We start from the raw sequence: 13,143 nt of genomic DNA on the forward strand, positions 1-13,143 counted from the left end.
CGCCCCCTTCCCCCTCCCCGCCCCGGTGCCTGCTGGGACTTGCAGTCTGCGCAGCGCGGGCGGGGCGGGGCGCGGGACCCCGCTTCCCAGCGTGCCCCGCCCGCGCATGCGCCGTGGCGCCTGTGTGCGCCGGTGGCTGCCGCTGCTGGGGCTCCTTCCCGGCCTCCGCCCGCCCGGGCGCCGCTTGCCCCTCACCCGCCCTACCCTGCGGGGCTATGAAGCCCTAAAGCTCCGCGGGCCGTAGCAACCGTTCGCCGCCAGCATGTTCGGCCGCTCCCGCAGCTGGGTGGGTGGCGGTCACGGGAAGGCCGCCCGCAGCATCCACTCCTTGGACCACCTCAAGTGAGCGCGGAGCCGGCCGCGGGCTCGGGGGCAGCTGTGAGGGGAAGGAGAGCCGGGGGCTGTCGGCGGGAGCCGTGCTGCCGTCGGCTCTCCCAGGTTGTGAGGGGACTCGGAGCGTACGAGCCGGCGCGGGGAGCGGTAGGCGGACGGGCTCCGTCAGCGGAGCTGCTCGGGCAGGGTTTTCCCTCGGAGAGGGCTGCGGGGCCGGGGCGGCGCGGAGGCGTCCCGGCGGAGAGGGGCTGAGGAGGGCGGCGGCGCGGCAGGCGACGCTCCCCAGCCGCTCGCCCTCTCCTCGCCTGTGCGTTTTGGCGCAGCTGTCCCGAGCCGAAAGCTCCCGGAGCGTTTCACCAGCGGCGAGGGAGGCTCTCGGTGCGGTGTGGGTTGGTGTCTTTCTCACGGAAATCTGCCTCTTGGTCCCAAAATGTCTTCAGGGCAGACGCAGTTCCGTGATGTCATGACACACTCATGGCTGCAATACGCGTTTGTTTGATTTTTAATAATGTCACAGACTCATTCAGTGGAGTAGAGTGTGAGAGGTGATAAATACAAGAAATATCACATTCCTCTTGAGGGAGATTGTTTCCTGGTAGTGGCTAAGACAGAGAAGCGAGGAGCCTGGTCCCAGCCTGTAACCAGTATAGACCTTTTGAGGTGTGAGTGTGTGGGGATCTTAGTAGTCCGCAGTGATTCATGGTAGTCAGGATGGTGGTTTTGCAGGTCCAGGGGAGGTACCCTGGTTAGAGGGCTCAGCAGCTGGCGCAAAAGTAAAGCCATTGAGCTTGAGAATTGTATCCGGAGTCAGATATCCTTCGTTAGTGCTGACTGCAGAAGGTGGAATAGTTTTTTCTAGCTCTGCCACTGGAGAGTTGGAAGGATGGCAAGGGATAAAACAATTTTAAATTCTCTGTTCCATTTTAAGGGTTCTGCTATTGCAAGAAAAATGAGATCCACTGTTATAGCTTCTCTTTCTACTGAACAAGAAAAAGAGGTTATTAAGAGAGGAAGTGTTTTCTAAATTAAATCATTGTGAATACGTAGCTCATTGAGAAATAAGTGGCTGGTAGTTTTCAACGATTAGTCAAATTACAAGGAGGACATGGATTGGGTCTGACGGTGATGAGCAGGATGCACTTATACAATATTCAGATCTTGCAATTACTTTATCAAGATGATTTATGGATTCTGGTCCTTGTCTATAAACTGGAAAAATGTTCAAAACCAGCAAGACTAACTGAAATGCATTACTTTTTACCAAAGACAGGGGAATCAAGTCCATAAATACAAAACTGATGAGGCAGTAGCACTGCAGAAAGTAATTTTGAGAGCATGGTAGGTCGGACTAGTAAGTCAACATGATCTGGCATTGCAGGAAAAAGGGGAAAAGTCATACTCAGATATGAACATAGGAATGTTCTATTTAACATGCAAGGGGTAGTCATTGGGTACTTTACTATTTGGTCTTTCTGCAAACATGCCGTAGAATGGATTGGCTAAAGGAAGATTGTGAGGCTGTTTGTATTAAGTGTTTTGATACAGTCTCTTGGTCTAGTGAAAACAGTTACAATTTAATCCAGCTTTTAATACCTTGCTGAATTGCAATCTAGAGGGGCTATGAAACAGTACTATGCAGTGCCTGAGTGCTTCCGACTATTATTTTTCAGAGAACTTGGTATTTTTGTGGCCTTTGGTTAGTAATTGAGGGAATGTCAATAACTTAGTAAATGGAGAAAGCCTAAATATTCTGGAAACAGGAGCAATGTTAGTGATTGCTTGTGAAAATGGTCTGAAATGACTTGGTTTTCTTTATATGAGATTGTGTCTGAAACAAGGCCAGAATCCACTTCTTAAAGGTGGCATCCAGCAGTTTAAAATGAGACCTTTTCCCCCTACCTTTATATAGTCCTCTGCTCTGTTTATTATATGCTTCCAGTTCTAAAAGCAAATACATCAAGACTGGTTTAGGCAACAGTCTGTCTTGCTGCACAAACTTGAAGTTAGTGCTTTCTCACGAGCTGCGTGTTCTTCTCTTTCTCTTGTGGCCACTGACTGTAGTCACTGTACTCTGCTTCTGCAGCTCCTCACCTTAGGAGCTGTGACCTATGGTTAAAGTACCAAACAGTCTTTCATATTGCCCAGCTGAGGATAGTCTAACCTTAGCAGATGCATGGTCAGATCTCCTTGAGAGCATAACTGTATCTTCTTTCCCCACCTGTCTACAAACTTTGACTTTGCATTGGAATGGATGAAGAGGACTTAAGTCATTTTTCCCAGTATTTAAATAGTGATGTCTTAACCATTTCTGAAGAGTGCATCTGATAATATCTCTGGCGTTCCTGCTAAAGTGAAAGGCTTTGGAACTTAAGCTTAGTATCTTTGTTTCTAGATGCAAATTTTTTTCCTACTTTTCTAAGAGGTATTTTAATAGCCCTGTTGTTACCTTCAAGTATGTTTCCCATTGTTGCTTCTACACTTAGTATTTTAATTGCATACTGATTGCACAAAAGAGCTCGGTGCTGAACATTTCTCATGACTTGGTCAGATGCGGTGTCCATAAACATGTATGGATGAAGACTTGTTTCACAGCTTATTCATTTCCTGAAGTACTGTCCATGCTATACATCGTTTCCTCTATGAGAACACTATGTAATTACATAGTTACAGGCAGCATGAAGAAGCAAGCATGTTTTGGTTAAGTCTGGGGTTTTTAAATTTGAGTGCTTGACTTCCTAAACTCTTACCTGGTTTAGTGTATTTTTGTAAGTAGTAAGGAGGAAAGTCATTAATACACACTTTCTATATTCATGAGTTATTATGTTATCCCTTTGAGCGTGGTTTCTTACCAGAAGAATGTTCAGAATTTTGTTTGTCTTGTTAAGTTGCTGGCAAAATCTCCCACTGATTTTGATGGTATCAGGTGCTTTGACACTTCCTTACATGGTGGGTTTTTGTTAGGTTTTTGTTTGTTTGAACTCAGTCTTGAGATATAGAGATGACAAAAACCTCTTCTTTGAGGGTTTAGCATTTTGGAGCACAAACTTGACCCCTTTGTAATCAACATTTAAAGATAGGCTTTAAGGATTTCTCTAAATATAAAAATACTGGTTTTGTGTGATACTTTATATTCTCATTATATGGTATGTTGCATGTCTGGTAAGAGAAACAAGTATGTGCATGCTTTCTCATTCATTTTTAAGTAAGTAGATAAAGGAATAGCTTGAAAGTGAAGCCCCGGTTTTCTCTAAGTGCATCAGTGTGTTAGCAAATGAAGGAACTTTGCAGCAATGTTGATATTAAGTAAATTAATTTGGAGTTAATATATTCCTGACTATTAAATGTTTCTTGTTTTTTGCATCTGTAATGCTGTGTGTTCCATAGGCTCCCAAGGTGAGGTAATAGCATGTAATTCTTCCCTTTCCCAGAGTTCTGCTGTTGGAGTAAACTTTATTCCCAAGTTTGCACAATGTAACTTATTAATGAGAAATACATGTTCACAGATGCAATAATTTATATATGACTTCAAGTAAATAGGCTAAAATATGCAAAGCAATGTAGTATCAATTACTCTCTTTGAACTAACTCTCTCAGGAAAAACACTTACTATACAGATTGCTGGAAATGAACTGTTCTGATTTAATTGCCTTCTGTCTTCAGCTGTTCCATTAATTGATGCATGCTCAGAGCAGTGGCAGTTTTTGCTCTGTCTTTTGATTTGCTGTCCTGATAATACATATAGTGCTATAACGGGAAGTTTTTGCAGGGCTTGTGTGCCATGTGCTGTTTTAGAAAGCCCCGGGAATTCTCATAGGTGGTCAGACTTAAACTCTCACATCTTCACTGAGAGCCATCACACTGTCTCCATAGAAGGAATCTTGAGCCATGATCCTCAGATTAGTTGAAGAGGATTTGCGGGTGCTCTTTGACTTGCTGTTTAGTGACTTCTGTTACTGTACGGCACGTGACCAGGTAGTTATGACTATAGGAGATAGCTATGAAACAACTTTTCCTAGAATGATTTCAACCTGAGCAGTTTCTGTTCTGGATTTGGAAAATGACTATTGATTTATGAGGGGAAAAAACAGCATGAAGAGGGAGAGAAAATTTTTTACTGAAGAGAAAGAGTATGGAAAGCCAATCTTTTTCCCCCTCCTGCCATCTCTTCCCTTTTTCTTCCTCTTTCCTCTGCTGTCTGGTAGGTTAACCTTAATACGATGTAGGCTTTATCACATTGCTGATTTTGGGGTGGAGGGAAGGGAGCATGCGGTATATCAAGTTTGTTAAAACTGTGAACTCTTGAGAGTTGTTTACCTCTCGATGTCCTTGTGCAGTACTCAACACAGTAAAATCATTATTTGATGATTAAGCAATATCAAGATCAGCAAGCATATAGCATTTTACCATAAAAGCGTAATAAACTTTTCTAAAATAGCTTCTGCTTCCTGCATGACTTATGAGGATGGACTATGTCTTGCAACAAGTCCTGTGAAGCTCTGGCCAGCTGAGTGGCAGGCAGCTCAGTGGTTGAAGAAGATTCCCCAAACCAAATTTTGCAAGTTTTAAGTAAACTGCAAATGTAATAAAACTTTTTTTTTATTGAATTCAAGCATGAAAAAGGTTCTGCAACTAGCTAGTATCTTGTTTTGTCTTCATAAGTCTGATAAATGTTCAGTGTTCAGTTAAATGGCATTTTAGTCTCCAGCTGCATCTTTGCCCTGTCCAGTGATTCAGTTTCTTAGTGTAGATAAAATTGATGGGAATACTGTTTTTTGAAATGTGATTTCAAGTCTGGTTTTGACCTAAACTTCTGAAACTTGCTTTAAACCAGACACCAAAATTTTGTTTTCGAAACGCACAGTGTTTCCTGGAACCCTACAGCTTGGCAAAATTGGTATTTTTAGCTTTTACGTAATAGCTGCTTGAGGTCTTTGGGTCTGTTGCTTAAAAATTGGCTTCTTGAACTTCTAAACTCTTGCATCGTACTAATAAATTGCTAAAATTTCAACCTGAATCACTGAGCAAACTTTCATGGAATCCAAAACAATAATGATAGGCTGCCCCAGAGTCAGGACATGTAGGCTATTTTTCCAAAAATAGATCTTGGGAGTTTTGATTAACCACTTTTCATGGGAAGGTTGGTAGTATGGAAAATCTGTCTTCCTTCCCAAACACTTGTGAGTATATTGCCCAGATAATCCTGAATGCTCAGGTGTTTCTCCTGGTTTTCAGTAGATTGTAGTATAGCAATATATGATCTGTGTTTAGTAATCTAAACTCTTGCAGTTTTAAAATGACATGAAATTTCTCTGATTATATTTTTTATTTAATTACTTCCTTACTTCCATAATTGTGCACCTCCCCCCCCTCCCCCCGCCCCGCTTTTTTTTTTTTTTAGGACAAAGGGAAGTAATCTTTGATGTAACATCTTATTCTGGAAAAAAAATAGAGAGAAATGTGCTTCCTTGACTGAGTAAAATTCTGAGACTTACAATACAAGCCTTTCAAATTTTATTTATCTTCCCGTCACCTGTGTAATATAGACATACGTTTTTTTAAACTTCACTAGACAGCCTTAAACTCTTGCCCTTTGAGATGGTAAAGCTGGAATTTGCCACCTTTCCGATCAGTATTTCTATGCTTGAAGGGCCAGAGACCTGATGACTAAGCTTTGCCAAGATGAACGAATAGTCTTTGACAGTCCTGATTATTAACCATCAAATGGACCTGAGTCTGTCAAGTGTCTCTGCGGGCAAGAGAAGGGATCTAACTTTTCTAGTTAGATCTGCATGTGCCTCTTTCCAGAATTAGACTTTCCCATATCAGCTACTGCATGCTTACCTGCAGCTTCTATTTCTCCTTTTTCTTGCTCATCACTCCTTTAACATACTTCCAAAGAAATTCACTAGGTTGTCATAAGAAGCTCCATGGAACAAGTATTATATGATTTCTAGTCCTATGTTAACATATGCATAAGCATCCATAACTCATCTGACTAGTTATGGATTTGTTTCATTTGTCACATACTCTGTTTCACAATTACTTTTCTCTCTGCATCAATATTAAAAGGAAATTTTAGGATTTTAAAATTGTACAATGATTAGACATAGTGTGTGTATGTGTGTGTCTACATTAAGTTACAGTGACTAAAGACAAACATGTTGCATGTGAAAGTGGCGGGATAGCATATTACTTGTAATTATTTTTTCTTTTAGGTACATGTATCATGTTTTGACTAAAAACACAACAGTAACAGATCACAACCGCAACCTGCTGGTAGAGACTATTCGTTCTATAACAGAGATCCTTATATGGGGGGACCAAAATGACAGTTCAGTATTTGAGTAAGTACTTCTAAGCAATTTTGACTCTAGTTTTGTTTTTGAAGAATGATCAGAGTTGCATAGAAATCTGGTTCAAAAGGTTAACTCTTCCAAGACTGTATTTCATGAATGTAAGTAGAAAGCTATGTCCTGTAGTAGACAGGTAAGCAGGGTCATATTCTTGTCATACAAAAAAAATGGAGGATTTGCTTCTGTTAACAAAAAAGTGTTCCAAGTCCAGAGCCCTTTTCATGTACTGCTTTTGTTTGACTCTCAAATCTTTGATATAAATACAAAATCTAACCTATTTTAGGGCCCAGATTTACTCAGTACATCTATTAATATCATGTGACTTTAATTTGTTCACTTCAATTTATATAAGATACTACAAATAGGTATCTTATTCTAGCGATGATATTTAGAATTTTTCTTCAGATGTTATTTTAATCCTCATAAAATAGCGTGATAGAAAAACGAACTTCAAAACAAATATTCACAGTTGCAAATCTGACTGTATTAATGCCCATTGCTTGGCTATTTGCTTCAAGACACTTGCTCTTTTATGAAGGCAATTTGTGATAGAGATAAATAAAGCTAAGGTGTTTGGTGTTTTTACTTACTTATTTAGGGAGTGGTTGGTTTTATTTTTACAAGCTGATTTCAACATGTAACCTTCATTTAGAGGCTCTCCCCTTCAAAATTATGATTGCAAGGTAGGGAAGCTACCTGATAAATTAAATATACTAAAAATAAAATAAAAAAGGCCCGGATTTCTTGACATCCCTTTTCTGCATAATTTGAATGTTTAAGCACCCTTGTTAGTACTTAAGGTTTTTGGAAGATATGCAGATATATCTGTTATACAGATAAAACTTTGCAAAATAATTCTTCATAAATGTAAAACATGCTGTTTGTCAAACCTGCCTAGAATTGTCCCTGATCCTAGTAAAATTATGTTCCTGTTAAATACAGCAAGTGACTTAATGACCTCTATTTTATTTCAGCTTTTTCTTGGAGAAGAATATGTTTGTTTTCTTCTTGAACATTTTGCGTCAGAAGTCTGGTCGTTATGTGTGTGTACAGCTACTGCAGACTCTGAACATCCTTTTTGAGAACATCAGTCATGAAACATCACTGTGTAAGGACACGCTTTTAAACTGTTTAGGATTAAGTGATCAAGATTTGATTGAATTCCCTTTCATTTAATGAAATTTAGTCCTAGTGCCCCTTCACAGAAGAACTATATGAATTCCTAACAATCTTTTTAATTGAACGCTACTGAAAATACAGTGTAATTTGACTCCAAAATACCTTTTAATGTAAATTTTCGGTAGTACAAAAGTAGCTGTTTGATACTACTGAAACACTTAGCAGTTTCAAGGGATTCTTTAAGTCAGAAAATTAATTGTGGTCCAAAATGTTCGTCTTGCTGCTGCAGATTATGTGGTGGAACTGTGTTGTATAATTTCTGCTGGAACTGTTCTGACATCATTGGGGCTGGCATTCAGCTACTTCCGTTTACTTCAAGATTTTTAGAAACATATAAAGAGGACAGAGAATTAATAGTTAGTTTATTAAATGTTAGTTTAAAGTACTCCACAACTATCATGAAGAGAAAGTCCTATACAAGCCTTTGAGAGTTAATGACTTTGGGAGGAAAAAAGAATTGGTTTAAGTGTTGTTAGCTGCAAAGCCTACATAATTGAGGAAGGTGAAGTATATTCTCAGTTGTCTTGTTCTTGGGAGCAAAGACCTTTGTAGGGAACAATTTCCTTGTATTACCGCTTGAAGCCATCACTTGAGTTGTTTGGCTAAAAATTGGGATCTTCAAGCATTGGGTATTTTGTTGCTAGCTAGTACTTTAAATACAGTTAGTTAGTGTGATGATTTTTTCTTTCTCTTAATCTGTGTAATGTCTCTTATTTTTCAGACTACCTGCTCTCTAATAACTATGTAAATTCTATTATTGTCCACAAATTTGACTTCTCTGATGAGGAGATCATGGCATATTACATATCATTTTTGAAAACTCTTTCCCTGAAACTCAACAATCATACTGTACATTTCTTTTATAATGAGGTAAGTGAAGAAAGAGTTGCAGTATAACGATAAGAGGACTTTAATTAGAAATTGATAGCAATTTGGCACATATTCTATTTAGTCTCTTTTCTCAGCATATCCTGCATTTATTTTCATAACGGTAATATCAGTGATTGAGAGTCATTTGTGGGGATCTCTGCAAAACCATGATAAAAAAAGGTCTTTGTCCTCATACGACTATAATAAAATCAAAATCTGGAAGTCAGTGTTACATTGGGCTGTTTCAGTAGTTCTGAAGTCTACTTCCCTGAGAATTCAACTTGTTTATGCCTTGTTTTCTTGTGCTTTTATAAACAGGATCTTTTCTGTTGCACCACTTGGTTCTAAGAGGCTTAGTCAAAGTCTAAAAAGCCTGAGTAATCAAAGGCCAAAGTTGAAATGGATTTTTCCTCGCTCCATTCCACTTTTTGCCAGAAGAGGGCATTAAAGCACTGAATATGTGCAGAGTTAACATGGAAAGCTCTGACGCTTAAAGCAGTTTATTTTAATGCAGAGCTACAAATGCAGCTGACTGTGCATTGTAAAATCATTTCAATTACTTAAGTAGAAGGTAAAAATATCAGAGTAATAAATGGAAAATATTTTTCATGCAGAATTCCAACAAATATTCTGTACATGTTTTGGTTAATTCATAAATACTTTCTTTCCTCTTGTTACAGCACACTAATGACTTTGCTTTGTACACTGAAGCTATTAAATTTTTTAACCACCCAGAAAGCATGGTCAGGATTGCTGTTAGGACTATAACTTTAAATGTCTACAAAGGTATGCTTTTTATATATTAAAAAAGACATGTGTACAAAATTCTTGTTTCATTGTAGTTTAATTTTCAGTTATTTACATTTAAGGGTTTTCTGTCTGTTTTATGAGATTTAAAAGCTTGGCATGCTGACATGCTTCAGATACATGTTTTGTTTTTTATGAAACAGAACCCCAAACCTACAGTATGTACTTGTAAATAGTATTGTTTCCTCACAGATAAAACTGGTATTAAAAAAACTCAAGAGTATCAAGCATACACAAGGAGCTTTAGCTTCCCTTCCAACAGAGGTCAGAATGTGACTGTATTTAAAAAACAAACAAACAAAAAAACCAACCCCAAAACCAGAGTGCTTTAAGAGTATCAAGTATTTTTTACTTATGAACTTGAGCTTTATAATGTATGAAGCAGTAACCTTGTTGGCCTCATCACTTCCTTTTGGATTTGAAGTGCATTAGAATATGATTGTAGAGCTCCTAGGTGCTGCAGTCACTCCATCTTAAAGAAGAGCTAGACCATTCCCAGAGGTGCCCAGTGAAGGCCAGGAGGCTGCAGTCACAAATTCCTGTACTGGACATTCTAGTAGGACATAAGGAAAAAAACCAAATCTTCACTGTGAAAATAGTTAAGCACTGCAACAGGTTTTCCAGAGAAACTGAGGAATCTGTATTGTTTGAGACCTTCAAAACTCAACAAGGCCCTTAGCAACCTGGTTGAACTTTGAAGTTAACACTACTTTGAGAATGGGTTTGGACTAGACAACGTCCAAAAGTCACTTCCCCCTAAATTTTTCTTGGGGTCTATAAAATCTAATAGACTGAAAATATCACAGTGATCTCTGTAGAAAAATTGGTGTGTATTCAGAACTTCTACCTCTGAAAACAGTGTGCTGTAAGATAGTACGTACTGTGGAATGTGTTCATGCAGGGCTTCTTATTCTTTAATCCATTTTAAATTAAATTACTTTTTGAATTTACACAACTTTCTATCAACTAAGAGAAGTAGTGACTTGATGACAGTCTTCATCATAAAAGAATATAAGATCTTTTTTAAAACAATGAACAGTTGGCTTTGCAAACTACTGCATAGCAGATAGGTTCTTTATAGTGTTGAGTGCAAGGGACAAAATGTCTTTCTTTTGTATGTTGAGAAATGGGCACTTGGTATTTGTTTTCTACTTCAAGGAGCTGTAAACCCAAATATGAGCTCACAAAAAGAGCAAACTGCAGGCTTCATATCATATTTGTTATATATTTATGTAACTAAATATTTTTATGGTTAAAAAGTGTACTTGTCTAGAATTTTCATTGAATGTTGTAGTGATATAAAGGTTAGAGTTGAAAAAACACAGCTCAGATGTTCAGGTTTCATAATTTTCTGATTATCCATTATATATTCTGATCTAACACCTACCCTGTATCTTTTAGCTTAGGTGCTTTGTGCTTTAGCTTTTTAAACCCTTTTGGAGGATGTCACTATCCCAGTTCCTAATCCTGTTAACTGTTGTCTGTTTCTTTTGCCCTTCCTTCACTGATGATTCCTGTGTTCCTTAATGCAGTGTCATGTAAGTCTAACTAGCTTGACTTTCAGCATTATTGCTTTATTCTTACGCTTTTTTTCTCTTCTTTTTAAAAAAGAATGTGCTAAAAAAACCTTTCTGAATTCCACTAGATTTGTTTAGCTTCAGACCTATGTAAATATATCAATATTAGGCTCATTTAAGCCAATTAAGAATTGATATGATGCTTTTGTAGATGTCCATTTCATGCATAAGATCATGTCAGGTATATACTCGTATGAAAAGCTAGCATGTAATCAAAATCCAGAAGATACTTTGTTGTATTTCTTAAAAATTACTAAAAAAAAAGGCAACTGATTTTTCTTTTTAACAATTTTTCTTCAGTGGACAACCAACCTATGCTGCATTACATTAGAGATAAAACTGCTGTCCCTTATTTCTCCAACCTCGTTTGGTTTATTGGAAGCCACGTGATAGAACTGGATAACTGTGTGCAGACTGATGAAGAGTAAGCTTTTACAAATGCTGGATATTGAATGGAAATGCTTTCCCCAGATATTGATGCTCTCTTTATTTTGTCTGTAGTAGTCCAGTTAAGTTAGTTTCTGAATACGTTCACTTGTAGACAGTTCAAGCTTTTCATTCTTGCAGAGTTTTTTAGTGATTCTTTGAATTAATAGTGGTTACTGCTGTGTGCCCTATCTGTGCTAGTATCGTACAAATAAACTAGTGTTTGGCAACGTGCTTTTTCTTCATCTTTGTTTTAATTCTGCTAAATTTAGTCGATATCCAGAAGACACAAAAGGTATCTTGTGCTTCTCAATCTTATTAACTTTGTCTTTTTAATGTTCCTTTTCTGTATATCATCTCAGTAGAACAGCTTTCTGAAAAGATTCTAGGAAAAAATTTAAACTGGAAAGGTGAACTTTATTTAATATGAGAACTGTCAGACCTGAAATTCCTCTGTAGTATTCCGCTATCAACTACAGAAATATTTTGTTGATTCAGGTTATTCTTGGTTTGGCTTCCCACCCCCACCTTCGAATGGGCAGCTGTTTCTTGCTTTCTTAAAGTGAAGAGGTAGACGTTAAATACAACATAGATTTCTTTTATTTTTGGACACAAATCTTACCATTTTTTATGGTCAGCGTGTGAAAAGACTCTGGCAGTGGAAAGCAAAGTTTTGTAAAAACTGGGGGAAAAACTTGATATGTGCATCCTAAAGCACATATAAGCCTGAATACTGTTTGCTAGCTGCATTAGTTGACTTTACTGAAAACATCTTTTTTAGGCAGTCGATCTGCACAAGGTGATGTGTGGAAGGGATACACATTAATTATTTCCTTAAGTTTTGAAGACTTTGACAATAGATTATGTCTGAGGCTTTCTTTCTGCTCTTTTTCAGGCACAGAAATAGGGGCAAACTGAGTGACCTGGTAGCAGAACATCTTGATCATTTACATTACCTTAATGATATCCTTATCATTAATTGTGAATTTTTAAATGATGTGCTGACAGACCACCTACTCAATAGGCTCTTTCTTCCCCTCTATGTGTATTCATTAGTAAATCAAGATAAGGTAAGCTAATACCTGCAAACAGTTAAGTCTTAAAGGTATTTCTTGCTTTCAGTATGCATAATGATTTGTTCAGCAGATGTATTCTGTAGTAGGGTTAATACTGTCAATATCTATGTTTGTGTGTTTTACATGAAACGGCTTAAATAAGGTGACTGTAGGGGAGGTACCCTGAGACTGAATTTAAGGGCAGAATAGATGAAACTTTGTTCACCAAACAAATACTGTTTTGGATGGCATGGTTGTTAAATGCTAACAATAGTGGAGATGAGAAGAGCTGCAAATTTGGAACAGGGTTTAAATTTCTCTGATGCTGAGATATGTGATTTCTCTTTCTGATATGCTAACTTGTCTCCTGGCAAAAGCAGATTATAGTACCTTTTCCCAGTATATGCACAAATTTTCCATGATGTAAAAATCCACTCGAGGTAGACAATACAAACTTTTGGTTTTGATACTTGGTTCTTCTATTTGCAGATAAGCTTGTTTGAATGTGATATAGTTGAATTTATCTTAAAAGCATAGCCTTTA

The 13,143-nt window shown here is 38.1% G+C and overlaps 1 protein-coding gene across 10 annotated transcripts in view; it reads left to right on the top strand.

The window, feature by feature from the left end:
- CLEC16A (C-type lectin domain containing 16A) overlaps positions 1-13,143 on the top strand; it is an 89,774-nt gene that overhangs the window by 307 nt on the left and 76,324 nt on the right. For 8 of the 10 annotated variants that reach the window (XR_012676081.1, XM_075164979.1, XM_075164972.1 and 5 more), the window contains exons 1-7: positions 109-342; positions 6,549-6,677; positions 7,661-7,794; positions 8,587-8,735; positions 9,416-9,521; positions 11,420-11,543; positions 12,441-12,615. Coding sequence is in view for 8 of the 10 variants with exons in the window: in XM_075164979.1 (XP_075021080.1) it covers positions 263-342; positions 6,549-6,677; positions 7,661-7,794; positions 8,587-8,735; positions 9,416-9,521; positions 11,420-11,543; positions 12,441-12,615 (897 nt within the window). In the remaining 2 variants the exon portion in view is untranslated. Of the gene's footprint in view, positions 1-91; positions 343-6,548; positions 6,678-7,660; positions 7,795-8,586; positions 8,736-9,415; positions 9,522-11,419; positions 11,544-12,440; positions 12,616-13,143 lie in introns of those variants that run through there. The other 2 variants (XR_012676082.1, XM_075164974.1) reach the window with 2 other exon arrangements.

This window comes from Calonectris borealis, chromosome 16 (assembly GCF_964195595.1).
Source record: "Calonectris borealis chromosome 16, bCalBor7.hap1.2, whole genome shotgun sequence".
Lineage (NCBI taxonomy): Eukaryota > Metazoa > Chordata > Aves > Procellariiformes > Procellariidae > Calonectris > Calonectris borealis.